Source organism: Alternaria rosae, assembly GCF_020736505.1.
Source record: "Alternaria rosae strain MPI-PUGE-AT-0040 chromosome Unknown BKA58scaffold_8, whole genome shotgun sequence".
NCBI lineage: Eukaryota > Fungi > Ascomycota > Dothideomycetes > Pleosporales > Pleosporaceae > Alternaria > Alternaria rosae.
In genome coordinates this window covers 99,280-125,275 of record NW_025763577.1, presented here as the reverse complement: position 1 = coordinate 125,275, position 25,996 = coordinate 99,280, and the positions used below count along the sequence as shown (strand labels likewise).

General features: G+C 53.8%; 12 protein-coding genes across 12 annotated transcripts; 6 read left to right on the top strand and 6 right to left on the bottom strand.

Annotated features, from left to right (window-relative positions):
• The first annotated feature begins 558 nt into the window (after positions 1 to 558).
• BKA58DRAFT_220499 (choline dehydrogenase mitochondrial precursor) lies at positions 559 to 2,831 on the top strand. Its single transcript, XM_046166233.1, has 2 exons — positions 559 to 829; positions 896 to 2,831. Exons 1-2 carry the CDS (start codon positions 719 to 721, stop codon positions 2,591 to 2,593), a joined length of 1,809 nt encoding a protein of 602 aa, XP_046022344.1. The 5' UTR covers positions 559 to 718; the 3' UTR covers positions 2,594 to 2,831.
• BKA58DRAFT_389422 (uncharacterized protein) lies at positions 2,790 to 4,932 on the top strand. The gene has a single exon (XM_046170743.1). The coding sequence runs from the start codon at positions 3,069 to 3,071 to the stop codon at positions 4,872 to 4,874; it is 1,806 nt and encodes a 601-aa protein (XP_046022343.1). The 5' UTR covers positions 2,790 to 3,068; the 3' UTR covers positions 4,875 to 4,932.
• A 275-nt stretch (positions 4,933 to 5,207) lies between these two features.
• Positions 5,208 to 6,344, top strand: BKA58DRAFT_471393 (uncharacterized protein; the record flags this gene model as incomplete). The annotated part of the gene is made up of 1 exon (XM_046175224.1): positions 5,208 to 6,344. The coding sequence occupies one exon, from the start codon at positions 5,208 to 5,210 to the stop codon at positions 6,342 to 6,344; it is 1,137 nt and encodes a 378-aa protein (XP_046022342.1).
• Positions 6,345 to 7,039: 695 nt separating this feature from the next.
• BKA58DRAFT_413159 (uncharacterized protein) lies at positions 7,040 to 8,800 on the top strand (the record flags this gene model as incomplete). The annotated part of the gene is made up of 1 exon (XM_046172403.1): positions 7,040 to 8,800. The coding sequence occupies one exon, from the start codon at positions 7,040 to 7,042 to the stop codon at positions 8,798 to 8,800; it is 1,761 nt and encodes a 586-aa protein (XP_046022341.1).
• Positions 8,801 to 9,348: 548 nt separating this feature from the next.
• Positions 9,349 to 10,076, top strand: BKA58DRAFT_220470 (uncharacterized protein). Its single transcript, XM_046166232.1, has one exon. The coding sequence runs from the start codon at positions 9,601 to 9,603 to the stop codon at positions 10,039 to 10,041; it is 441 nt and encodes a 146-aa protein (XP_046022340.1). The 5' UTR covers positions 9,349 to 9,600; the 3' UTR covers positions 10,042 to 10,076.
• Positions 10,077 to 11,035: 959 nt separating this feature from the next.
• Positions 11,036 to 11,659, top strand: BKA58DRAFT_220460 (uncharacterized protein). Its single transcript, XM_046166231.1, has one exon. It carries the CDS (start codon positions 11,142 to 11,144, stop codon positions 11,517 to 11,519), a length of 378 nt encoding a protein of 125 aa, XP_046022339.1. The 5' UTR covers positions 11,036 to 11,141; the 3' UTR covers positions 11,520 to 11,659.
• Positions 11,660 to 13,070: 1,411 nt separating this feature from the next.
• Positions 13,071 to 14,279, bottom strand: BKA58DRAFT_321049 (PLC-like phosphodiesterase; the record flags this gene model as incomplete). Its single annotated transcript, XM_046167790.1, has 2 exons — positions 13,071 to 13,867; positions 13,928 to 14,279. 2 exons carry the CDS (start codon positions 14,277 to 14,279, stop codon positions 13,071 to 13,073), a joined length of 1,149 nt encoding a protein of 382 aa, XP_046022338.1.
• A 507-nt stretch (positions 14,280 to 14,786) lies between these two features.
• On the bottom strand, positions 14,787 to 16,165 carry BKA58DRAFT_461213 (uncharacterized protein). The gene has a single exon (XM_046174796.1). The coding sequence runs from the start codon at positions 16,118 to 16,120 to the stop codon at positions 15,176 to 15,178; it is 945 nt and encodes a 314-aa protein (XP_046022337.1). The 5' UTR covers positions 16,121 to 16,165; the 3' UTR covers positions 14,787 to 15,175.
• Positions 16,166 to 17,085: 920 nt separating this feature from the next.
• BKA58DRAFT_220424 (uncharacterized protein) lies at positions 17,086 to 19,583 on the bottom strand. Its single transcript, XM_046166229.1, has 2 exons — positions 18,790 to 19,583; positions 17,086 to 18,742 (listed from the first exon to the last, which is right to left on the bottom strand). The coding sequence occupies exons 1-2, from the start codon at positions 19,353 to 19,355 to the stop codon at positions 17,344 to 17,346; spliced, it is 1,965 nt and encodes a 654-aa protein (XP_046022336.1). The 5' UTR covers positions 19,356 to 19,583; the 3' UTR covers positions 17,086 to 17,343.
• On the bottom strand, positions 19,492 to 22,137 carry BKA58DRAFT_461209 (ABC transporter ATP-binding protein uup-1; the record flags this gene model as incomplete). Its single annotated transcript, XM_046174795.1, has 3 exons — positions 19,492 to 20,037; positions 20,088 to 21,961; positions 22,012 to 22,137. 3 exons carry the CDS (start codon positions 22,135 to 22,137, stop codon positions 19,812 to 19,814), a joined length of 2,226 nt encoding a protein of 741 aa, XP_046022335.1. The 3' UTR covers positions 19,492 to 19,811.
• A 157-nt stretch (positions 22,138 to 22,294) lies between these two features.
• BKA58DRAFT_220438 (uncharacterized protein) lies at positions 22,295 to 23,523 on the bottom strand. Its single transcript, XM_046166230.1, has one exon. The coding sequence runs from the start codon at positions 23,370 to 23,372 to the stop codon at positions 22,452 to 22,454; it is 921 nt and encodes a 306-aa protein (XP_046022334.1). The 5' UTR covers positions 23,373 to 23,523; the 3' UTR covers positions 22,295 to 22,451.
• BKA58DRAFT_389402 (uncharacterized protein) lies at positions 23,517 to 25,924 on the bottom strand. Its single transcript, XM_046170742.1, has 2 exons — positions 25,585 to 25,924; positions 23,517 to 25,537 (listed from the first exon to the last, which is right to left on the bottom strand). Exons 1-2 carry the CDS (start codon positions 25,880 to 25,882, stop codon positions 23,676 to 23,678), a joined length of 2,160 nt encoding a protein of 719 aa, XP_046022333.1. The 5' UTR covers positions 25,883 to 25,924; the 3' UTR covers positions 23,517 to 23,675.
• Positions 25,925 to 25,996: the final 72 nt, after the last annotated feature.

Here is a 25,996-nt window from a genome sequence, read left to right as displayed (position 1 = left end):
CCTGCCCACTTGGGCGTTTCAATGTTCTACAGCCATTGATCATGATTTCATCGAGAGCTGATTGCGTTTCTACCACCTTTTCCCAGCATGCGGCTCTACCGCTCGCGTAGACTCGGGGCAACGGAGAGATGGCTTTCGCAACAGGATTAGTTGAATGTGTTCTACCAATACTACCAACGGCCAGGGCCCATTGCCACCAGTGTGAAATACGGCTCGCGCATCATGCACTGCCATACAAAAAAGCCTCTAGTTCCCGTTCATCAACTCCCGGACCCACATTGCGGCTGATTACTCAATGTCTTCATCATGCCTCAAGGAACGATAGCATCTTTTCAACGGAACGGCTATCAGCATGGCTACCACGCCAGCAATCGCGACAGCACCCAAGGAAGCATTAGTTAAAGGCTTCCATGAAGCATCCGGGCTACTCTTCTGCTGTCACCAGTAGATGGGCGCAAAAGTGGATGTTGTGCCCATCCCCTGTCCCGTCTCGCATCGGATAAAATCGATACACGATATCAGGCCCGCACCTGCATATGGAATCTTGGATCTCGGCCCAAGATCTCGATGTCGCTAGTATGCTTTTCCTAGTTCAGTAGCGCTGACAAGCAATTTATATTCTGCTGTTATGCTCCAAGGCGACCTTTTGACGGTCTTCAAGTCCTGCGTCGGCTATTCATTCTTTTGAGAGAGCGCTATCTTTCCACAAGACGCGATTATGAAGTTACATACTTCCACATTGCTAGCCTTCGCGCTGTTGGAGTATGGCAGTGCGGCGGTTGTCGAGCGGGAGGCAAAGGGATCAATTAATTCTAGCTCTTACGACTTTGTACGTTGCCTCTCGAAACCAACAGGTTCCATCTTGACTCCCAAGTCTATCTAACAGACGATGTAGATTGTAATTGGAGGCGGAACTGCAGGTCTCGCCGTCGCTTCACGCATCAGTCTCGGACTCCCAGAACTTAGCGTCCTGGTCATAGAAGCTGGACCCGACGGCCGTCAGGAACCAGGTATCTCCGTCCCAGGAAGAAAAGGTTCGACACTTGGTGGCAAATATGACTGGAACTTCACCACCATTGCACAACCTGGCGCCAATAACCGCGTCTTTGCGCAGAACCGTGGCAAAGTCCTCGGAGGTTCCTCTGCGCTGAATCTTATGACATGGGACAGAACTTCCGAGTACGAACTGGACGCTTGGGAGAAGCAGCTCGGCAATAAAGGATGGAATTGGAAGAACTTGTACGCTGCGATGTTGAAGTGCGAGACATTCTTACCGTCGCCTGCCTATGGCACTGAGGGGGTCGGCACAACGGGGCCCATCCGCACGCTCATCAACAGGATCTTCCCCCGACACCAATCCTCGTGGTATCCCACCATGAACAGCCTTGGCTTGGCGACGAACCGAGAGAGTCTGAACGGTAACCCGATCGGCGTCTCCACCCAACCCAGCAACGTCAGCCCCAACTACACTCGCTCTTACGCCCCAGAATATCTCAAACTCGCCAAGGATAACCTGGTCTTGAAGCTAGACACCCGTGTGGCGAAGATTAACTTCAAAGGAAAGACTGCCGTTGGCGTCACCCTCGAAGACGGTACAACAATCACCGCGCGAAACGAGGTTATTCTCTCGGCTGGATCTTTCCAAACTCCTGGTCTTCTGGAACACTCCGGTGTCGGCAACACAACTCTCCTCAAGAAGCTCGGTATTCCTGTCGTCAAGCATCTGCCTTCGGTTGGCGAGAACCTTCAAGATCACATCCGCATCCAAATCTCCTATCAGTTGAAGCCCGAATACCCTTCCTTCGACGTCCTCAAGAACGCCACTCGCGCAGCCGCTGAGCTAGCCCTCTACAACGCCGATGAGGTGTCACTTTATGATTACACTGCCAGCGGCTACGCATACTTTCCCTGGGGTACCGTCGGCAATGAAACCACTTCAAAGCTCCGGAACCTTGTTGATAGCGACGCGAGCTTGACTTCCGCCACCGACAAGTTGAAGAAGTCATACTTTTCACCTACTCTAAGCACAAAGGTGCCTCAACTGGAAGTCATCTTCTCGGACGGTTACACCGGTCTAAAGGGCTATCCCGCCGCCAACTCCTCGCAATTCGGTATTGGCACTTTCGCACTGATCGGCGTTGTGCAACACCCCCTCAGCAAGGGCAACGTACATATCAGCTCCCAGAACATCAGCGACAAACCTCTCATCAACCCAAACTACCTCTCCCATCCATACGACCTCGAAGCCGCTACAAACCTCGCCAAGTACCTGCGTAAGATCGCTTCCACAGCGCCCATGAGCGAGGTCTGGACGCAAGAGTACGAACCGGGCAGTGCTGTTCAAACTGATGCGGATTGGCGCAAATATGCACTAGCGAATACGTTGAGTATCTATCATCCTATTGGTACTGCTGCATTGCTGCCGGAGAAGGATGGCGGTGTTGTGAACTCAGAGTTGAAGGTTTATGGCACGAAGGGATTGAGGGTGGTGGATGCGAGTATTATTCCTCTTTTGCCCAGTGCGCATCTGCAGACGCTTGTTTATGGTATTGCGGAGAGGGCTGCGGAGATGATTGTGAGTGAGCATAGTTAGGTGGTAGGGTGTTAGTGAATCTATGCATGATGTACTGTTGTATACTGAGCGGCAAGACGGCGGCATGAAGATCTCCCATTTGTTCTCGTATGGCGCGTCAGACGATGCCGGTCGTGCTTCATAAGCGTGGTATGTCTGCCATGTAAGGCCTCCCCACCCGTTTGGGCTAGCTTCCTTTCCCCCGCATGTAGGGCCGAGTCCAATCAATACTACTTAGATGCCGCCGATGCCGACACATCGCGGCATCACCACTAATGCGCCCTGCGGATGACACCTCAACAAGCCACAGTGCTTATCAGGATGAACGCCGACGGCAACAACGTCAATGGATGAGCCTCGTCACCAGAACATGCCACCAAGGAATTATATCTAGCAACACAAGCTACATAACCTAAAGCTCGAACAAAGGACTTCGATTAACTGACTTTACATACCACGAAAACGTTCCTTAAGGTTCACTTCACAAGCTATCAACATGTCTTTCTCGATAGGCATGCCTTGGAATAAGGGCGAAGAGAAGATGCACCGCCTCCTCCGCGTTCCCCCTCAAGACAACCCGACTTCTGCCATGCTCACACCACAAGCTGCCTTCATGTTCCAACGCGCTCCTCTGCTCGCATTTGGGACTTTGGATGCGGAAGAGAAACCTTGGACGGCACTATGGGGTGGCGAACCTGGTTTCTCCGAGCCGCTTGGTGGAGGTTTTGTCGGTACGCGTACTCTTGTCGACGGCAAGCACGATCCTGTTGTACAAGCCGTGGTGGGCAGTGGTGAGAAGAGAGATATGAGTCGAACGAAAGACGGGAAGTTAGTAGCAGGTCTAGCCATCGATCTGATGACGAGGAAGAGAGTCAAGACTGCTGGACACATGATCGCAGGGACGATTAAAGACGTCGATGTTGAAGTAGAGGGCGAGGAAAACAGGAAGCAGACACAGCTTCAACTCGTCACCAAGATCGAACAAAGCCTAGGAAATTGCCCAAAGTATCTCAACCAATACGATATCCGACCCGCGCTCGTAATGCCAGAACTAGTATCGCAAGCCTCATCGTTGTCTGAAGAAGGAACAGCGCTGATATCCAAATCCGACATGTTCTTCCTCTCCACCTGCGCAGAAGACGACATGGACGTCAATCACCGCGGCGGTCCCCCCGGTTTCGTCCGCATAATCTCCCCAAAGACGATTGCCTACCCCGAATACTCTGGGAACCGGCTCTACCAATCCCTCGGAAACCTGATGCTCAACCCAAGAATCGGTATCACATTCCCTGACTACGAAACCGGCGACGTCCTGTACATAACCGGCGCGACCGAAATCCTCGCCGGCACAGACGCCTCCGCCCTCCTCCCAGGCAGCAACTTAGCCGTCCAGATAAGGATCTCGGAATGCCGTTACGTAAAGACTGGTCTGCCCTTCCGCGGCACGAAGAAAACACCAAGCCCATACAACCCACTCGTCCGCACCCTCGCTACAGAAGGCAACATCCGCGCCGCACTATCCTCCGCCACCTCCACCCCTCGCCAAACAGCCCTTCTCACAAAGAAAGAGCTACTCACACCCAGCGTCGCGCGCTTCACTTTCTCCGTCTCCGACGGCCTGACGTACCGACCTGGCCAATGGATCGCCCTTGACTTCAGTCGAGAGCTTGATGTAGGATATGAGCATATGCGGGATGAGGATCCGGGGAGTCTAAATGATGATTTCGTTAGGACGTTTACGATTTCCTCTACCCCTACTGCAGGAGACGGGGGTAAAGAAAAGGAGTTTGAGATTACTATTAGGAAAGTCGGGACTGTGACTGGGTTTCTGTTCCAGCAGAATGAGCGGGCGGGGTTGGAGGTTGGTGTTTTGGGTGTGGGTGGGGAGTTTAAAGTCGAGAACACAGGGCAGGGTGAATCGGTTTTTGTGGCTGGGGGTGTGGGTGTTACGCCCCTATTCGGTCAGGTTGGTGCGCTGGATTTGGCAAATGGTGGGTTCATGTTACTTTGGGCGGTACGGGGAGATGATATAGGGTTGGTGAGGGATACGTTTAAGCGGTATCCTGGGCTGGGGAAGTGTACAAAGGTGTTTTTGACTGGAATGGCTGTGGAGGGTGAGCTTGCTAAGACGAGAGATGAGGTAAAGGCGGAGGCGGAGGTGGTTGACAGGAGGATGGTTAAGGGCGATTTGCAGGATGTAAAGGCTGATACGTGGTATGTGTGTGCTGGGAAGGCGATGAGGAAGGAGGTCACGGGGTGGCTTGAAGGGCAGAAAGTGGTCTTTGAAGACTTCGATTACTAGGAACATCGACACGATTGAATTGATGTATTGCTGCTCATTGAATGGTTTGAACTCGCGGTGTTCACCAACGACGCTTGCCAGAACGTGCCTTCCTCTTCACTGTGTGTGACTGCCAATCAAGCAGCTCTATGACAGCATTTTCCTCATTCGTCTCATGACGTCCACATCTTACGATGGTAACTTATCTGCACCTGCCGCCAACTATGACAACCGTTCCGAACCACATGAAGCCACTTCCGCATGCCCACCTTCACTTCTTCTACATTACTGTTACCGCCGTGTATCACTCAGCGTACGACATTTCCGCAACCAGTTCCTTCGAATTCACACAGCATGACGGCTACCACTACAGAACAGACAACTACTACAACCATTAGCAAACATGGGACGGCGAAGAAGTGGCTACAACGGCATCTGCGCAAAGTGGCATCGCGACAGACGTTGAAGAACGATGACGGGCCAATTGAGATGCGGCGAAAACCATCACTCAGACGACCACGCACAGCACCTTCAACAGGAGCGGCACTGAGCCTGCAAGATGCACCAGCAGTACCCCCGCTCCCGATACTTGTAGAGCGAGTGTCGCCTCGACCGCCGGTTCTGCCCCCTCTTCGGCCAGCGAGACCAGATTCCGGCGTGATACGAGATGTCAATGCATGGCTCGATGCCAGCATGAACACGCCTTCACCCCCGCTCATGGGAGGCATTTCGTACTGGAGAGCAGCGACAAGTGTAGGTACCAAAGACTCGGCCGTGGCTCAGCACGCTGTTCCCGTGATTGGAGCGCCCGGAGTCGCCAGACCATCGACAGCCACCAGTCAACAGGGAAAGTCATTTCTTCATTGCGCCAAGAAGATGCAGGTCCAGATACCTTCGCTTTTACGCAACAAGTCTCAACGGCAGGCAGGCCGGAAACAGATCAACAGACAGTCAGCATCGATGCCACTCTTAGCTATTTCCTACGAGGACGTTCAGGAAGCCCCTGGCCCGATGCTCATGTCCCGATCTAGATCACTTCTTCGTCCCGCCACGCGGCCATCGACGCAACATCCCTCGACGCGCGCCAGTGCGCTTCTATCGATCGATCTACAGTCGCAAGGGCAGTTATCCTCCCGGATGGGCACACCAGCGAGTGCGCGACCTAGCGACACGGAGAGCGTCTTCGAGCGACGACTCAATGCCATATTCATGCGCACGGCTCGAAGCGCAGACAGCACCCGGCCATCGACAGCAGCAGCCGGTCTCATCCGCGAAGACTCCATGGGCGATCTTTCCGATGCCCCGACGTACTTTTCTGGACCTCCACCACCGTCTTACCGGTCGCGCCCTGAGTCTTTACTCAGCACTTCTTCCTTCGGCTGCATTGATGGTATGAACCCCACACAACGACAGCTCAGTCAGCAGAGAGCGGCATTACAAAAGGGAACGAGGTGCAGGCTGAAGAGATTCGCTCAAGGGTTTGCGACGTGAGAAGCGGTGACAAGGCGGAGGCGAAGTGAAGCAGCAACGAACGACTTGTACTGAAACACGAGGCCACGATGATGAATGACGAAGAGATGACCGGGAAAGATATACCACATATGAGTACATGACTATACCATTGTTTTACCTTGAAGAGCTGGCATCTTCATACCCAAAACCGGGAGGTTGACTCTTTCCGTTGGCACACTGAGGGATGCGCAAAGGCGCATGGTATTTAGCAACGAACAACTACATGATGTATAACACAGAGCGCTAGATTATATAGTGTGTAATGCAGCTACAGAACAACGGAATGTGTCGTGAAGTCATGTTGATGAAGGCGCGGTAGTGAGGAGGTGAGAGCACCGTCATATGACGTGGGGACGGGCCGCGGTGAACCTAAAGCGGTTGGGGCGTTTTCACCGCCTACTCATTTGATGGCCGCCCATGCACTCCACCATCTCCATCAAGATCATTGGGCCCAACGTGGCACGCTGTACCACGTCTAACGCTCCAACGCACACAATTGAATCTCCATGGCCGCCCGTTGATCCACTCGGCTACCAGCACAACGAAACCCAGCTGGCTGCTCCACTCCACTCCTACGATCCGCAGACTCGCATCATTACGTGCAGCACCCACAGCCAAACGGCTCCCCGACCTCACCTCGACAACGCCGCGCGCCCGCGTAGGCGAACTCAAGCATGGCCTCGGCAGACGAATCTAATTCGCGGCCCAAGAGGCCAGCCGCAATGACCAGACAGTCGTCGTCGCAGTCGCACATCTCGCAGTCTCCGTCCGAGGGCGCCCAGCGCTCAGCCCATCAGAAGAGCCAGCGCCATCATGTCGTCGGTCAACGCGTGCAGAGGAATACGTCCTTCGGCAAGAATCTCAACAAGCTGAGCAAAGCCGAGAAGCAGGCCCAACAGGCGCTTCAGGGCGCAGAAAACACTGGGCGACACCACCGCCGCTCGCAGTCGGGCAATTCCATTTCGGCGCCCAGCAGCCCACACGCACGTCCAGGAATGAAGCGCCATGCATCTTCTGGCGCCGTTGTGAGAGCAAACAACCAGCAAGCAAATCTGCGCAAAAACCACTCGAGCGGCCACCTCCCGCCGCGGCAAGGGCATGCGAAACACGCGCTGAAGGGGTCGAAGAACGAGAACGCTGCTTCCAAGCGGGCGCTCGCAACTCCCTCTCGATCTCGGCAAAGTTCTCCGGAGCCACACGCCGCGGTGCACTTTGACATGCCCAATGACGACGAGGAAGGAGACGAGGGCGGATGGACCGAAGAGAGTGCGTCACAGTCGCCCACTACTACCCGATCCAACACGCGCTCCAACTCGGTCATACTTGAGGCACAACACAGAGCGGCGGAGATCAACATGGAGAAGAATAGAGGAGAATCGCAAAACCCGGCGGGCACAACTCGAGAAGCGCCCAATCAGGCGACCCAGACACTCACCGACCGCACGCGCACAAACACGCAGGTCAATGGCGGGAGCTCCTATCAACATTCTCGACCTCCAGATGCTGATATAATCACATCACGACTACTACAGCGTAGCGCCTCGCATCATATCGCTCCTCAGACATCGTCAGTCGCCGCAACCGTCGTATCTTCCTCCGATCGTCATAATCTGCTCAGTCATACAGCTGGGTCTGTTGGATCTACCTTGGTCGACACGCCAGGGCACAACCTAGTATCGCGCTTCATGGATGGAGACGGATCTGCTGGGACACCTCACGACGGCGAGTACATGGCTGCGCATCAGCTCAAAGAAGATACCGATGAAGGCGAGCTCGACAAGATCAAGCGCAACAAGTCTATGCCCAACTTCAAGGGCGGCGCAGACACACCCTCCAAGACGCCCCAGCGCTCTGGCACGACCACGCCGACCAATCTACCCCCTTCACGAACCCAACAGAAGCTCATGCTTCAACGTGCGTCGTCCAACATTGAACCGCAGAAGCTTGTTCCCGTAACGCTCCCCCGCACGGGCGGTCCCACATATCTTCAATCCAGCATCCACTACAACGGCAATGGCGAGGGGCGTCTGGACCCACGTCTACAGCAGCAATTCAATCACGTTGCGGTCGAGTACAATGTTGTGCGAAGATACCGCAACCCAATTGCAGACGCACTCGCACGAATCTACCAAACCCCTGGCATGTCACGCAAAACACGCATACCCAAGTCGCACGGCGCGAACGGCTTCACGACAGGAGCCAGCAGCGTGAGCACAAGTTTGAACGAAAGCGGCGTCGAAACAGATGGGGCGAGCTCTCGGAGATCACGAGTCAGTTTTGACCATGATGCAGGGCGCGGCAAGACTAGTCGCGACGAGAGCGACTTTGAAGGCAGACAACAAAGTTTCGAGAGTGACCAGGCGCGCAGCCGAAACGAAGCCGAGGAGATCTGTCGCCGTTTATGGGAGAGTGCCGAAGTAGTCGAAGCCGACTGAAGACAATAGTGTGGTTTGTTTGGCGGCGCTGATCAAACATTCACGACTCGCAGCGAGGCGCTCTGTTTGCGTCTTTGCGACTATTGTGTGAGAGATTGCCAAGACTGTTTTACTGTCCAGGTTCGTGCGTTCGCTTGCTTCCCTTTCTCTGCAATTTGCCGTAGTCTGCTCGGGGGGTGAGGGAATGAGGGTCTTTGTTCTCTCCATAGTGGACTGCACGCACGGGTTGCTATGGCGCAAGGGGCTTTGTCTAGTCTGGCTGGAAACAGCATGGTGTTGGGGAAGAGCGCACTTGCGAATATTGCTGCGCCGGCAATGAAGCCGAAGAGACATGAAGTCATGGTGGTGGTGGTGGTGGTGGTGGTTGTTGCTGCATTTGCATTCTGCGCTCAAACTAACTTTTGCGCGTGGCACAGAGTCGTGGTTCCCCGTCTTAAACCTTGCGACTGGCGGAGGCGTCGGCGCATTTGGCATGACACAACACGCGACGGTTGGTTCGAGGATTGAAAGCGAGTGCGATGAAGATGATTTATTGTCAAATTTGCGCGCGCGCCCTCGCTTTCAATCTGCCGTCCCGCCGAATTGCAAGCAAGCAAGCCTTCAAGGTCGATTGCACAGGCGCGACTTGCTTGGCCTGAATTGATTCATTTGAGAAGAGCGGACGTTAGGAGCTGGATTTGCAATGGCGTTGCCAATGGCTTCAATGCGATGGATGGGTCACGATGGAAAGGCGGAAATGAGCAGAAGCCCATATTGTGTACTAGTAATGGTAGGGGTAGTGCGGGCTATGGAGCCAATCAATGTGGATGCTCGCTTGTGTAATTGTAATTTCAATCTTCCAGCGGAGATCGTTACTTGTTCCTGTGTGTCAGTGGTTTTTGATTTTCCCACGATGCGACTTTGCATTGATGGGGCAAGTGCATCTGGACTGGCTTCACATGTTACTGCGCGAGGTCTTTGAGTCACAGGATGCATGCGTGCATATGTTGAGGGATACTACGCAGCAAACTCTTTGCAAGAAATTCTCTTTGCGTTCCACACCACCATCACAACACTTCTCTCATCGCTTTGTTGTACCGTCTCTTCCGCGTCCAGCACGCCAAGGTGTCCAGGCAACAATAGCCTCGTCTTGCCGCCGGCCACGTTGTCGAACTCACCCATGGTCTATAGATGGGATGGGTCTGAGACGCGGGCGCTGGTTGGCTTACTGTGCTACCCAGAACACATGTCGCAACGGGTAGCGTGCCACGAGTGTGCGAGCTGGAAAGGGTGCGGTGTAATAGTACGGCAATTTGTCGTGCTGGCTCCAGTCACGTTTCCGCCCTGAGTGGCCGTCGCCGCCGTCGGTGTACAGCGTCCGCCAGTCGTGCTGGCCTAGCTGCCTCCAGTCGCGTTTCCGCCTTGGAGGCCGACAGACGGCACGATTCGCTGCGCATTGTTTCAGCGTCCGTGCAGCGAGGCGCGACACTGTGGACTGAGGCTGGAGTGGAATGTGGAACGCATGGGGTGTGAGAAGTTGCCTGGGGTGATGGCCGTTGAAACTTGATCTTTAGTGAGGTGAGGATCATGGGGCGTGAACCTTGAGTTCGCAGATGCGATGACAGCATCACAGCGACTTTCTCAAGGTTGCCCCTAGCGATGCGAGTGAGAAGTGAGGTCACCACCCGCCCGTCACGAGGATGCAGCAAGCGTGCAGCACGTTGGCCTTAGAGTGGGTACCTCGGTAGTTCAGGTCCAGCGCGCACCTCAGGCCAACCACAGGACGAGCGCGGACTGGGATGCTGTGCAGAGATTTGCCGTGGCAGCCATAGCCAAGGCCGCACAGACTCCACTCTGCCAGCTAGATCGGCAGCTTCCCTGCTCAGGTACTCCCGTTAGACTGCCCGAACCTGCGTTAGCGCGCCCAGGGGACCGAAATTGCGCTTTAGCAGTGGGAAATTGCACTGGCGGCAAGGATGCCAGGACACGATACAAGCCCGGGGGCGGCCCACTTGCCCTGCCCGTTGTTTCCCCTTCACCCTCCTCAAACGTGCGAGACAAACCCTCTTTTACTCTCTCTCGAGACCTCACGATCTTTTAAAGCGCCTTGCTTACCCACACTCATTACCACCAACGACTACTATCTTTGATATCTCACTCTCTCTCTCTCTCTCTTGGTCCAAGACTAGCCACACTGCTCTCTCGCATTCCAAACAAAAACAAATCACCGTTGCTCATCTCAAACGCACCTGCATAACACCTGCAACTCACCCATCTTCTGATTCGACATCGAAGCACTGCGCATTCACAGTCGCATATCCAACCCACACAACTACCTTCCTTCACCAACACCAACACCAAAATGCGCTCCTTCAGCCAAATCATCATCGCGCTCTTCGCGCTCCTCGTGTGCGCCTACGCCCAGGAAGACCAGTACGACGCAACCGTCTACATCACCTCGACCGTCTACCGCGTCAACACCGTCACCATGTCTTCCTCCACCCCCGCCGGCTACACTGCCGCAAACTCCACCTCGACCATCTCTGCCACTCACCCCACCATCATCCCCTCGTACAACGCCGGCAACACCACCGCCAGCATGGCCATGCCTACTGCCTCCGGCCCCATGGCCAGCGCCAGCGCCTCCAAGCCTGCTCAGTTCGAGGGCGCCGCTTCATCTCTCCAGATCAACGGTCTCATTGTCGCCCTCGCAGCTGGTGTCGGCTACCTCGTTCTATGAACGTGAGAAAAGAAGTGAAATTGCATCATCGACTGGTGCGCTGTCTTTGATTCAACAAATACCCTTTTTTCTCATGTTATATTGTTTCTAAACAACCCATATCACGAGGATGTATGTCCGTTTACGTCTTGTCTTGCGTCCCGAGTTTGCGACTTTGCATCATACCCCCTTTTCAACCCTTTGGACTTGTCCATCGGAGTACCTTTTGTTTCTACATTCACGTTCCTAGGATCACCCGAATCCTCCTGTTTTGTTACCCACAACCACACTCCTTTTGTAATCACACACCATCTTTCTCTTGTCTGCGACGATTGACGAAACTTGTGGGATTATTATCAACAACAACAAACTTACTGGGTAATACTGGAGCATTTTGGGATTTCCTATCTTTTGTTTGTGGTCGACCGGCATTTTCTTTTGTTAAGTTGGTCGACCTTCTGTTATACCCCCTTTTAGGCGCGCAATTAGGACGCTGCTTTGTGTGCGAAATGCGAATGCGATATCTATCATGCATTGGAGGTCCATACTTTGTACTTGGTTGAACGCGGCTTGCTGCGCACCTCTGATTGTTCTTCGCTTGCTTTCTCAGCGCAACAGATGATTTGCTGCCTTCTTCTCTGGTGGAGCTGGAGTTTGGTGATACCCCGATACCTACTTTTTTTTTGAGAGTGCGATTTAGCTTGGTGTTTTGATTGAGAGAGTGGAGGGATAGGATAGGATAGCATAGTTGAGAACGAAGAACTACTTGTTCCATCGATTTGACTTTTTGTTCAATGTGATTGTGCGACCATCGAAGATCCATATTGTTACCCGACTTCCATCCCAAAATCCCGCATCTTCACCGCCCATCTCTCACCTACTCACCAGCCATCACCGCAATCTCCCTTCGTCCTACCCTCTCGGCACCCATAGCCGAACACGCTCCCTACAGTCTCGCTTCTAGACCTCCGTGCCCTGGTGCTAGCAGCTTTCTAGCTCATGCTCAGTCCACTCTTTCTTTCTTTCGGTCGCTGCCGTAATAGCGATCGACATGTTCGGCTGTTTTTCTCTTTGACCAACTCGGAACCGCGAACTATTCGGTGATATGCGCTTTACGGTGGATACGGTCGGAGTTGTGATTGAGTCGAGATAGGGATGTTGGGTGTGGGTTGGCGAGATGAAGTTGGTGGGATGAGGGGGGTGATGAGGAGGGTAATGTGGGTGGTGGAGGGCAGGGAGGGTGATTGTGGGAAGTTTAGGTACCCGCCACAGAGTCCCGGGGATGGAGAGATTAGCAGGAGGAAGAATGTCGGATCGAGCTCCTTTACGTGCGAGGACGTTAATATTTAGTAGTTGTTCGCGATCAAGCGTATAGATCCAACGGCCTAAGGAGGACACGCGACCCCTCAAGCCCATTCTACGGAACCATCAGGTATTGTATCGTTTTGTTTTTTCTGAGATGGCTATGATTCGTGACCACAAGCACATGTCCGTATGACCTTTGTCAATAATTACGATATGTTCAGACTCCAACATCCTTCCATTTCCCTCCCAACCTGATCATTCACATCTTCAACTATAACTCCCACCCACAGGTCCCTCCAACCCAAAACAACTCGCGAAATAACTCACCGTCCCCGCCCAATCCGTAAACAAGCCCTTGACCCCCACCTCCCTAACCAGCACATCCAGCACCTCATAATACTGTCCATCATGGTCGACCACATCCGCAATACTCGCAAAATAATACTCCGCATCCCTCTTCACATTCGCCAACGGCCCACTCCTTTCAAACGTCCAGGCAATAATATCCATGCCATTCGCTTTGATCGCTTTCGAGTAATCGCTTTCGACGACGGTGTTGTTATTTGCGCCACCGACGGATAGTAGCATGGGCAGCGATGGCGCGATGATATTCACGCCCGCAGCGCGGGCGTCGGATAGATTTGCGAAACCGGCTGCGAGGTCGGCGGGCGTATCGAATTCTTGTAGGTAAACGGCCTGAGCGCCAAAGTCTTTGTCGTTTTGTATCCAATACACGACATCATCGAATAGGAAAGATTGCGGCCACACGCGATCCGCATGGATACCCTTCTCGCGGAATGCAGAGATCATGTCGGAGGCGTATTGCTGCTGTGTGTAGTTTCCCTGGAAAGGCATGGGGACGACAGCGGGTGGCGTTTTTAACTCTGGAGTGAAGTTGCGGTAGCCCGGGTAGGAGTCTACGAGGTCGATGTATTGGTTTAGGGTGAGGGTGCGGGCGCACGTGTCATAGAGTTCTGTGCGCCAGAGGGGGGTACCAGCTTGGTAGGTCAATGGGGTTGTGGCTGAGGCGTTGAAGCCGTCTTGTTTGCTGCAGAGGGTGCTGACTGTGTTTCGTTAGTAGATATTGGGGATTTGGGTTGTTGAATTGGAGGTGGAGAGCGCACATTCATCGATTGTGATGTCTGATGTACAGCATAATGCATTCGCGGGACTCGTTGCATTCGCTGGTGTAAATGGTATAGTGCATTTTCCTGCCAATTCGGGCCTGAGTAGGATATCCGTTGTTCGGTGCAAGTCGCATAGATCGTGTCTGCACACTAACCCCAGATCGCTTGTGAAAGCTACATCGCATTCCAAGATACCGGCACCCATCCGCGCTCCAGCATCTTGAGACCGGATGGATTCTTCTGGGAATTGGAGTGTACCTCCACCGCGGTGACCAATCGTGAATGGAGAGATTGAAACCGGAGTGTTTTCACACGACTGCAGTTTCCGCTTCAGTGGACTGTCGGTCATGTTGTTGATGATGTAGTACGGTCGAGGACCGACGGAAACGAGGTAGTCAGTCGCATTCTCGAGAGAAGTATGGTGATGCTTGCTGACAGCCGGGTAGCCCAGAGCTGTAGCAGCGAGTCCCAGGACCAGAAATTGATTCATATTGACGAAAAAAACGATGACTTTTTGGAGGAGCGAAACGACGACAAAAACCAACACACCACCCCTCAATCACAGCCAAAGCCATCCATCTTTTATACCCAACGTCGTCAGCCTGCTCAAGCTAAACGGCATTCCCCTACGTCAACGACAGGCTTAATCGATGACCCTAGCCGTACCTAGGTAAGCTGCAGGAACGGACGCATGCTAGCCATCCATCTATCCCATGTGCGCGGCACGCAGCGGGATCACCCCAGTCGCCAAAGCTTGACAGAAGCTTGCGTGAGCTTGCTCGAGCTTCTGCAGCGACCGCGGAAAAGCTTAGTGTGTTCCCAAGCTGTGTAAAAAGCGGAAGGTACGGACGGATTAAGGTCACACGTGGGTGAGTAGGCGGACGTCGTTTAACGCGCGCGCAGGTGTAATCGGTTGGGATTGCGCCAATCGATTAGCGCATGTGGGGCGCATGCGGCATGCATGTACCTACGTGGGCACGTTGATTCAACCCCGCATGTATCCTGTCAACGACGATGCGTTATGATAAGACGTTCCGGCCTAGTACGCTAGTATTTGTGAGTATGCGTGCTTGTTAGAGGATTCGAGATGCGGTAGGAATGTCGAGAAGCACATCTCGTTAGCGACCTCTACAGGCATCATCCTACTTTCCACCGAAACCCATCCAGAGTGTCAACTTAGTTCCAATTGCTTCTTATTTCACTTCATCGTCCGAATCTATAGGATGGAATGCATACAGCATTGGTCTAGCCACGCTCAATATCTCGCATCTCAGCGCCCAGGCTTGGACCGGACCATGGCGGGACCAGCAGGCCCATGTTACGTCCACGATTTTCCTGCCAACCTTGCTCTTTCTCCTCTTCAGTCTTGTTCGGGTCATAGAGATTGCCATCGTCACTCTGCATTGAATCCGACGGCGTCGGCAACGAGCTCGCACTCACCCTGCGAAACGTCCTCTCCGTAGGATTGGTCGAACACGCTACTCTCCCAGGGGTCCTGACAGATGAGGTGGCTGTTGCTGGTAGTTGATTTCTTGGCGGTGAACGAACTCGCGCTTCCTGAGCTGGAGTAAGTGAAGGGAGAGAAGAAAGGAATTCCCGTTCTTCTTCGGGTGAGCGTGAACGACTGTGTGTCGGGGTAGGATGTCCGTCTTTGTTTCCTCGACGCGGCTTCATCTGTGTGGGACGTCGATGCATGTATCCCCGTCTTGCAACATCTACGTAGAACTCTGGTTTAGTTTCTGTTTGCTGAGTCTTCGCCAGTCTGTCAGTTTTTGACTCCTTGGATATTAGGTGTTGGTTTGTCTTGACCCAGTCGTTCTCGGAACGTGCATCTTGTTCAGGAGCGGGTCTGGTTTTTGCTTGCTGACTCTTCGCCAGTCTGTCAGCTTTTGGCTCCTTGAGTATCCGATGTTGATTCTCTTTGATCCAGTCCTTCTCGATCTGTGCATTTCGTTCTGGAACGGATGAGGACTCTTCTTTCCCAGTACTACTTCCCATGGCTCTGATCGAAAGGCTGTTGCCAACTCCTCTTCCCTTCCCATCTTGGAGACTATCGAACGCTCCACCAGTCCAAGTGTTATTAAAGCCCCTTTCACCTCTTCCACTGCCGTTATCCTTGCAAAAGCCCCTTCCTCCCCGGCCATTACTATATCCTTGGTTCCCACCTCGTCCGCGCGGTGCTCCTGACATGCCGTCGAAGTACCTCGATCTTGGTTTCTCTCCAGTTGAGATTGATCAGCCGTAAAGTATAACGCTCTATATGTGCACGCGAATTGCGACTTTCATTCAGCAGTTTGTAACGCCAGCCCATGATTCCGGTGCCTTCGTCACCAGTACATGTCTCACATCACATGCCACGTCCAGACGCTTCTCCAAGCACCCGCGGAATTCGTACCAAACCCCACCCATCTATTCAGCTACCTTTTAATCCACTTCCACTTCTCTATCATTTTCTCCTTCCACACACCACACCACCACACTACCATATCACCATACTTCCATACTACATCTCCATGCTCCCTCTAGCACGTTTCCGAAGACGAATCCTCTTTGCGAGAGCCACACTGCATCTTGACCTGTGCGCAGATGGGAAACGGCGATGCCGAAGAAGGCGACTCCGCTGCATTGCCAGTAGCGAGTGGGCCTTCTTGTAATGCCAAAGCAAGGTCAGGGCGCTCCTTGTTGACCTGGTCCTGCTCGCAATGTTTAGTTAGACGTGGACGCTGCTCTTGACATAGACAGCGGCATTACACCTCAAATAGCTCCGTCAACACTAGCATCACGTTCATAGCCTCAAATCACAAAAAGCCCACATATCTCAAAGTTTACTTAAATTCGATTCTTCCACCCACTCCACCCCTATCCTATCCTATCCATTCCTATCCATCCCCTTTCTAATATCTAACAATGATTCAAGAGAAGTTTGGTGTTGGGTATATACAACTTGTAAGCACAAAGAACCTCCCAAGATAGCAGTTTTTGCGCAACTGCTTAGCCCGCCAACGAAGGCATGTGTGTAGACATCTACATAGGAAAAAAGATGATAACAATCTCGATGTTAAATACAAAAAAAAAAGGAAGACGGCTTATTAGTACGTATATATGTGAGAGAGATTTCGAGTTCTGTTGATAAAAGAAAATTGGAACTGGGGTATCAAGCTGCAAGGCCGGGTATAATGGGTATAGCGAAAAGCCGAGCTGAGTAGTAGAAAGATAGAAACGAGATAAGGAAGAGATGGCGAGATTTCTTACAAATGGAACAAGGAGATGGAGAGAGGGAAATCGCTGTAGAGTGTGGACTGTCCGTGTATCGCGTTCCGTGTATCACGTTACGCCTTGCCCGAAGAGTCCGACGCCGGTTTGGTGACAATTTCTGCTGTGGTGTACAGCATCAGATGTTGTGGAGAGTTCGATTAACCCATCGAGACGCTGGGGTCATTGGAGCCGACAAAGCCCGTTGACATACCCATGTCCATGCGGAGGAATTGGTCTTGGTGGCTGTCGAGACCATCCATGCCGCCTGACATGCCCATGGAGTTGCCCATGCCGCTCATGTTATTTTGATTCATGGCGTGGGGGTCCATCATGGCCAGCGATTCTCGTCGACTGCTGTCAGCTGAGCCCACGTGCTGCATATGGGGCGAGAGCTGATGCTGCTGATGGGGCCGGAAGTCTTGGTTGCGTGACTGGTTCATGTGCTGGCGTGCGGCTGCCCATGCTTGGGCTTGAGCCTGGGCTTGGGCAATCTGGGCCTGCGTGATGTGCTGGGTGGGTTGCATATGTGGCTGAAACTGTTGCGAAGGATGTGGCGGGGTGGGTTGGAGGGGTGCTCCGTGGTGATGTTGTGGCTGGGGGTGATGCAAGGCCTGTTGTTGGGCCTGATGCTGCATCTGATGCATCGAGTCATCCTCCTCAATGGTCTGGGGCGTCAGGTCAATGTCGTCGTCGTCATCGTCACCTTCCGCATCGACCTGATCGCAGTCTCCATCACCACATACGGTGGGCGGCGCGCTGAAGGGCATGTTGGATTCGACCTTGATTGGGCTGCCTTGTCTGGGCTGGTTCACGGTAGCGAATTGTGGTGGGATACTGGCCATGGAGCAGCTTCTGGTACTGGCACCACCGGGCAATTGCTTTTGCGCGCCCATGCCCGAGACTGAGGCCCTGTTCTCGCGTATAGCAGTCCGCCACTTGTCGATGAGACGGTCGTAGTCCCAGTTGCGGTAGTCCATGCCGTGCTTAGCAAGCTCCCTAGCAGTGTCGGTGCCCAGGTTGATGCTGATGGGCGACACATCGGGGGCGCCTGAGGTCCAGCGGTTAGCTTTCAGGTATTCAATCTCCCTGCGTGCGTTCCCTAGCTGCACCTCGGCTTCCCGTCGCCTGTCGTCGGCACGGGCATAGCAGCGCAGTATCTCAACCTGCCAGCACTCCTGCCTCGTCTTATCTGACTGCTGTGTCCAGTGGTGGAAGGCGTCTGCAATGTGCCCGAAGAGGCGTTGTGGGTCGTGGTCGAAGAGCGGTGGGGTGGGCAGGGGCGAGGTGTTGGTGGAAGGAGCGGAGGAGTGTGAGCCCGCGGGATAGACCTGGTTGATCTGTCGCTGTCGCTGGTAGGCAAGCAGACGCTCGCGGACCTGCTTATTCAGCGCTTCGAACTGCTTCTGTCCAGGCGGGGTGATGGACCATGACTCGGACGTGGGAAAGGGCGTGGGGGAGAAGAGGGTAGAGGGCGCGGGGAGGATCTGGAGGCACAGCGAGGGGAAGCTTTGGGTGTAGGGGTCGAATTCGAAGAGGCCGGAGCCGGATGCTTTTGCGCTGGTCTCGTTAGCACAATACAAATAGGGAGTGATGAGGTGACATACTTGGCGTCTCGCACGCTCTTCAGCAGCTCCCGCAGCGCCATCTCGGTGGCACTCGCAATCTCATTCTCCTCATTCGACTTCCGCCTCTGGTCCAGGTCGGCCTTTCGCGACTGCCGCGATACGTCCCGTCGCAGGTCTGGTGTTTTGGTGTTGAGTCGTGAGGGCCGGTGGCCGCTTCCCCAGCTGACATCCTTGAACTGCCCCCTCGTCTTGCCCACCTCGAGCGGCTCATCGTCGTCTTCCGGGCTCTGCACGAGGACCGAGTCCTCGCTCGCTATCCGCTTCTTGTTCGCGGGCGTGCTCGTACCGCTGTCATCTCTGCGCGGCGTTGACACGCTGCCCTTGGCCTGCCGCCGTGTGATGCCGCCTCGCAGCTTCCGGATCTCGTCGACATTATGCACGCCATCGGGCGCCTTTGGGTTCTTCGGTCGGATGTATAGGTCTAGATGGCGTCCCAGGCTGGACGAGGTGAATGCCTGGCCGCAAAAGGGACAGTTCTTGTCTTTGGCCGCCTTGAGCTGTGGTTCGGCGGTGGAGCGAGGTGTGGACGATTCGGTTTCGCCCATGATGCCCGCCAGATATTATTACTCAGGGTTCCCAAGCTCGAGCTTATCTCGATACGCAGAGTCGTTCATGCGTGGCTGCAGCGTGGAAGGATTATAGCTGCAGCTATGACATTACTATTACGGTCAGAAGGGGTAGTATACAAGGAAAGATGGGCATAGTGCACGCCAATGGCTAATGAGAGGAGACCAATTGGACGCTGGCGACAAAAGGAGCGACGCGTTCGTTGGAGCAATATTATCTCGCTGCGGCTTGGCGCGAAAAGCTGCCCCTAATGCCTCTGCCGGCCACTATGATGCGCGCGCAGGAGGCGCGCAGTCAGCCGTGCGTGCAGCGGGAAGCCAGCCCGCCCGAACCAAAGGGCCCGCGACCTGTCAGACGTCGCGTCCAGGTCTCGACAGTCATGAACAGTCGACACAGAAATTGCACTCGCGTCTATTTTCGCTCTCTTTTCGCCTCTACCGCACAGCTTTGGCCAGCCTCGCCGCTGTCCGCGCCGCAATGTCCTCATACTCGTCCATGCCGCCGTCAAGCTTCCTGAGCTGCCCTCTAGTCAGCCGAAAAACGCTCCCCGGAGCTAACCCTGTCGCTTCATCCTCCGACTCGCTGCTGTCGTCAGCCTCGCCCTCGGACGCGTGAACCCCTGGCGCTAGCTTATACGGCGACTCCCTCTGCACCACGGTTCTGCGGGGTGTTAGTCGCTGAACTCTATTTATTCACTCCAATGTACATACCTCATGAAGAACCGGTCGTGTGTCACCACCAGCAGCGCCCCGTCGTACTCTCGCAGCGCCATCACGAGACCCAGGATGGTGTCGGCGTCCAGGTGCGTCGTCACCTCGTCGAGAATGAGCAGTTGCGGCGGCGGCCATAGCAACTTGGCAAGTGCGACCCTGACCTTCTGCCCTCCCGACAAGAGCACGAGCGGAACATCCGACACCGTCTGGCCATGGAGTCCGAGTCCGCCCAGCACTGCCCGCGCATCCTTCTCCTGTGCGCCCTCGCCAAAACTTTCCATCACGTGCCGGAGCGCTGTGGTCTGAGAGTTGGAAGCCGCGGTCGCAGTGATCTCTTCGACCGACTGCTGCGAGAAGCGGCCAATCTTCACCCTTGCATGGCGCGCGACACTGCCTGATGTGGGCTTGAGACCGCCCTCTTCATCACCGCCCATTATTATGGAGACCAGCGTCGTCTTCCCTGAACCGTTGAGGCCTGCTAAACCTACCCGATCCCTCGGATGTATGGTCAGACTGACGTCGGTCAAGATGGGCAATTTCTTTCGCCCAGGGTATGCAAATGACACCTTCTCTATACTTACCAGTGCCCCGGGAAACTTTAACTCGGGTGGCTGATGTGGGAAGGAGAGGTGCACTGGGGGATCAAAATCAGGTATCTCAATCTCCGCCCGCTGCGTCGTGTGATAGCCTGCAAGATCGCGGTTCAACTTGAAGCGACCACCTTTGGCACTGACCTGCAGCCCCATTCTATCATCAAGTTTTTTCTTCCGAGACGCAGCCTGTTTCAATTTCTTGTCATCTCCCTTGTCCTTGGCAGCCTTGATGTTGCCTGCGATGGTCTTTTCAATGTGCTTCTTCTGCTTGTCCTGGGCTTCCTTCATCTTGGTCATGTACCGGGCCTTCTTCCATCTTTCGCGCTCGTACATGCTGAGATTGCCGCGGAAAGTCTCGAGAACTTGGTTGCGGAGAACAATGAGCTCCTCGGCTACGGCGTCTCCAAAGTCGCGATCATGGGTCGTTATCAAGACAGTCGTATCTTTGAGACTGCGGATGTAGTCTTGTAGCCAGATAATTGACGGCAAGTCAAGGAAGTTGGTGGGCTCGTCCAAAAGTAGTACGTCCGCATATTGTGTGAGAGCACAAGCCAGATCGCAGCGCGTCTTCCATCCCCCTGAGAGTTCCGACACGGGCTTGTCGATGCGATCCTCTTTGAAGCCGAGGCCTAGCAGGACTACACGTGCTTTTGCTTCTGCCTCGCCCGCATCCATAAGTTCGAGAGAGGCCTGCACACCAGCAAGCAAATCTGCAGCTGCTTGTGTTTCTTCGCTCAGCTTTGTGGAGTCGATTTCAGTCTCTTGTAGTCGCTTCTCGGATTCTTCGAAGCGCTCTTCAAGCTTGATCAGCTCTTTCCTGGCCGCTTTGCCCCGGGCTCCACTTCTCCTCTCAGCAATTCGGTGTCCTTCTCTCAGTTGAAGTGCTAGCCTCTCATGACCAATGCGTCTGTACGCCTGAACCGGTGCCATGGAATCAACTGAATTCTCAACCGCCTCACTAAGCAATTTCGCTTCTCGCACGTAGCGTTCGCGGACTCGATCACTTCGGACAACATGCTGAAGGACAGTCTCGCTCTCCAGGCTCAATGCAGTCATGTCATCTCCCAAGTCGTCCTCTCTCGTCTGGCCCAGAAGTAGAATGCGCGTACTCCATGGTATACCCGGAACCAGACCGTCGGCGATAGCTTTGAGGAGTGTCGACTTTCCTGTCCCGTTTCGACCTACCATTACATAGTGGCGTGCTTCCACCAGGTGAAGCGTTGTACGTGATAGTAGTTCTCGGTTAGCGACTGTAATAGACAGGTCTTTGACGAGTATCTGCATGCGTCAACATCGGTGCATAGAGGAGAGGTCTGCTGCACGCTTACCTCTTTCGACGCGGGTGCATCGACAGAATCGACTGCGTACCGCGATTGCTGCGCCGTGACTGTTATGTGTCCACCGCCGTGATGCTCTTCCGATGCTGGCGCTGCCTCTTTCGCTTTGCGTACCATTGTGGGTGTGGTCGAGAGATGGCGAGTTTAGCAGTGTCGTCGCTGGAATGGTATCTTTGACTTTCGATTATGATGATCTTGAGTAACGGCAACCTTCCAGCTCATATACACGAAAAAAGACATGGCCGAGCAGGGCTAGCGCGATCTGTGGCAAGGGATGTGCGATGCTAAGACGGATGGCGCTCGGCTCAGGATGAGTCGACGTCGTGGCCTCTGATTGGCTGAGCGGAGAATGACTAATCTTCGGAGGAAGGCACAGCAAGACGACCCACGAGATCAACTCAACGTGTGCTTACGGCTACCGACAAGTCTCATCATTGATACTCGAACTCCTCCGCCAGCTCCTTCAACTCTTCATCATCTTCCTCGTATGTCGCATCTTCCGGCCACTTCCCTCCGGCACGCAAGATAGCGTATCTGGAGCCTCCAATTTCACGTACTCTCTCTTCCCATGTTGATTTTTCAAACTCTTCTTTCAACTCTGCGTAACGTTCTTTTCGGGCTTGCTTCTCGGGAGTGCACGTGATTTTGGAGCCCCGGGATCCTCGTGGCGCCTTTTTCCTTCTCTTCTCGGACATGTCGTTTGCTTGATTCGTATAGGCTGCCCACATTATAAGCTGTTGCTCGGAAGGATGGACCTCTTCCCAACCTGGGACGCCTACGGGAAACTCAAGTCCCATGGGGAGAGCTTGCTGCCGTAGGTCCGCAATGTGTTCGAGGTACTGCCGGTCTGCTTCTCGTTGCTGGATCGCTTTGAGTCGCTTCGTTCTGGCAGCTAGTCGTTTTGAGGCTGGCGAGAATTTTGTCTCGCTCCTCTCATCACTCTTCAGGGAGGCAAGGACGCCAGTGTAACCCATACTAGCCAAACATCCGTCCAATACCTCGACATCTCCTTCCGACCGCGTTACCTCCCAGTCTTCCAACGCTTCGTAGCCGGATACATTCAATGGAAAGGGTATATCCCCCTTCTCCGCCTCTTTTCTGTACCCCGCGATTTTCAACATCCACGCCCTCTCCGCTTCAGCACTCCTATCCAGACTCAACGCCTCCATCGTCGCGACATTTCGTGCGCGTCTCGCATCGGATATCTGTGGAGGAACATATATCCTCAGAGTGGCGGCTTTTATCATTCGAGAGCGTCTCCTTGCGTATGAGTCGCATGGATGGCTGCAGATGTGATTGGCTCGTCGTTTTTGGATCATCGTAGTACCGGTGAGAGAATGTAGGTTTAGCATCACGGTATCATGGCTCGCGAAGACTGGTATCGCGTGCTAGAACACGGTAAAGATGGGCGTGAACAAAGACTTTGTATGGTATGGCGCGAGTGATGGTAGTGGCGAGATGGAACAAAGGGAGGTTTGGTACGACAAAGAAAAGAATGGGCCGGATAATAGGATGATGGCATAAGTCTTATCACCCGACGGCAGGCGAAGTTGTCACTAGGCGAAATGATATCCGGGTATTTGCGAATTCCTCAACATGAGCAGAATTTGAGCCATGCGCAACGAGAAACGAACGAATCGATCCCCCACATCCACTCAACTCTGCCTAGCCCTCAGATCCGCCTGCCTGCCCCTCATACTCTGGAAGAACCCCTGCATCAACGCCTGATCAATCCGACTAAACTCCCACCACCCCTCCTGCGCCGCATCCGTAGTCCCCACATAAACCTCCCTCGGATGCAGTCTTGCGCAAGGCCATAGTCCAAACGGACGACAAGACAGCGTTGCGAGCAACGGATACACTTCTTCAAGAAGCAAACTCGACAACACCTTCATCTCGCCCTTGTATCCCGGTGATAACTGATCAATCATCTCCTGCGAAAGCTGATCGAATGTCGTGTCCACAAGACGTACGTGTCCGCCATTACATCCCCATGCTGCTCCATACGGCGGCGGGGGTCTCGTTTCCTCAGTTGGCGGCTCAGTATGCGACTTGAACGCTTGTTTGTCGACGACAAGGAAGTCTTGTGTCCACATACGGCCCAGCGTCGGTAGCATAGTAAACGTGCTCTTGAAATGTTGTTTTGCAGCCGCGGTGTCGCCTTCCGCAATACCGGCCTCCCGCCCGTCGATGAACATGATTTTGGCCTTGCCGATGATATTGTCGAAGCCCGAGATCCAGGTTCCAGATCGCATGACATCTTTGGTGAAATTTTCTTGGAAGGTAGCCCATTCGGAGTCTGTTTGCTCGTAGGTCAAGCGGTAGCAGACGAAGCCCCATGCGTCAGGGTTCCTCTCAAGATTTCGTGGGTTCTTTGCGTAAAAGTCCATGCGTTCGCGTAGGATGGTGATCCAATGTTCTTGCGCGGCGGGCTTGGGCGGGCCGCATAGGGCTAGGCGGGTTTCGTCGCGGTTCTTCTTGCCTTCTTCGTAGTGGCCGAGGAGGTTCTCGGTGTCACGGAAACGGGGGTGAGCTGGCTTGGTGAGTTGTCCCATCATGTCCATTTGTTCTGCTAGGGTCGGTGGGTTGGCGGCTGATTCCGCAGCGGCTTTGTCTTCTGCTTCCAAGATGGCTAGTTGGTGCTTGAAGGATTTGCTTCCCATGATTTGGGACCAGGTGTTTTTTCGTTGTGCCACTGGGAGGTCGGTGAAGGCGTTGGTGGCTGTGTATCCCTTGAAGCCGGTCATCGGAACGCCAATTGTGTACTCGAGTCTAGTGAGCATGCCTCTGAGATCTTGGACACACTCGTAGTACTTCTTGCCGGCCTCGCCTATAGCTGCTTCATCTGTTCCAGCACTCTTGAGCGCCTCTTGATACTGCTCAAAAGCACGTGCTTGAACTTCATCCACGCGATCCACAACCCACTGATGCGTCCGCGTTGACATGTTTGTCATCCCGTCATTCCAGTACTCTGCCCACATGCCAGCAAGTTCCAGTTTCTCTTCGACGCCATTTTGTTCGCGTCGCAAATTGGCTGCCTTCTGGAATTCGACATATCTGTCGATCATCCAGTTGAAAGCGTCGCGAGTCCGGGTGTGGACCTCCTCGTGGTTGAACCAGTCAAATATCTTGGTGAGGTCATTTATCAATTCGAAAAGATTCTTGTAGTTGGCAGGGTCATCCATCTTGCGTTCCGCCCAGCGATCTCCGCTAAGAGGCACCATACCAAGCAAGAGCTTTGCTTTGAGGGGACGTAGACGTGCGAGGAAGCCCATGTGTGGTTGTCTTCGGAGTTCTGGGAGCTCTTGTCTCATGATCAGGGGTGCGACGCGGTCCATACAGCTGTAATTGTTTCTGTTGAAAGGTGCCGGAGCCCATTGGCTGTACGGCTTGTTCAATAGACCCCATTCTTCTTGTGTCATGAGCGGGAAAGAAGGACGGTCACCGCCGAGTCGGAGACCACCAGTACCATAGTCACCAAAGTTCTGCAAGTTTCGTACTGATATAAGGTCCTCCTCTTGTATCTGTCAGTGTGAATTCATGATGGAGTTGATGGTTTAGTACCATATATAAGATTGAGCAGCTGTTCGTGACTCCATGATGCGTGGTCGCCGAACCAGTCCTTCATGTGCTTCTCCGCCGCATCAATATCCATATGGCGAAGACTCTCTTCCATTGTCTCTTTTTCTGCAGCGGATGCGGTATGTGATGTTGAGGTGAAATGTTGATAGCGGACTATGGGAATCTGTCTTTGTATTTGTAGCATCGAAGACAGCTGCGGTGTAGAACGAGCTATGCTGAATTTGGGTACGCGCCAGGCTGCAATGCGCGAGGCTTGTCGGGCCAGCCGGAACGAAGCCATGAATAGCAATTGTTCAAGGCAACGAACGCTCGAGCGCGAAGCCCAGAAGACGTTGACGGGCGGCGGCTGCCTCAGGGTGAATATAAGGCGTGCCACGCTATAGCCGAAAAAGGA

Excerpts from the sequence above, each read along its gene's own strand:
- BKA58DRAFT_220499 (XM_046166233.1), top strand. The coding sequence starts at position 719 with ATGAAGTTACATACTTCCACATTGCTAGCCTTCGCGCTGTTGGAGTAT. Across the intron at positions 830-895 it reads ATTCTAGCTCTTACGACTTT|ATTGTAATTGGAGGCGGAAC; the intron begins GTACGTTGCCTC and ends CAGACGATGTAG.
- BKA58DRAFT_389402 (XM_046170742.1), bottom strand. The coding sequence starts at position 25,882 with ATGGCTTCGTTCCGGCTGGCCCGACAAGCCTCGCGCATTGCAGCCTGG. Across the intron at positions 25,538-25,584 it reads GCTGCTCAATCTTATATATG|AGGAGGACCTTATATCAGTA; the intron begins GTACTAAACCAT and ends GACAGATACAAG.
- BKA58DRAFT_220460 (XM_046166231.1), top strand. The coding sequence starts at position 11,142 with ATGCGCTCCTTCAGCCAAATCATCATCGCGCTCTTCGCGCTCCTCGTG.
- BKA58DRAFT_389422 (XM_046170743.1), top strand. The coding sequence starts at position 3,069 with ATGTCTTTCTCGATAGGCATGCCTTGGAATAAGGGCGAAGAGAAGATG.
- BKA58DRAFT_220438 (XM_046166230.1), bottom strand. The coding sequence starts at position 23,372 with ATGCTAAACCTACATTCTCTCACCGGTACTACGATGATCCAAAAACGA.
- BKA58DRAFT_220470 (XM_046166232.1), top strand. The coding sequence starts at position 9,601 with ATGTGGATGCTCGCTTGTGTAATTGTAATTTCAATCTTCCAGCGGAGA.
- BKA58DRAFT_220424 (XM_046166229.1), bottom strand. The coding sequence starts at position 19,355 with ATGGGCGAAACCGAATCGTCCACACCTCGCTCCACCGCCGAACCACAG. Across the intron at positions 18,743-18,789 it reads AAGAGCGTGCGAGACGCCAA|CGCAAAAGCATCCGGCTCCG; the intron begins GTATGTCACCTC and ends TAACGAGACCAG.
- BKA58DRAFT_461213 (XM_046174796.1), bottom strand. The coding sequence starts at position 16,120 with ATGTCAGGAGCACCGCGCGGACGAGGTGGGAACCAAGGATATAGTAAT.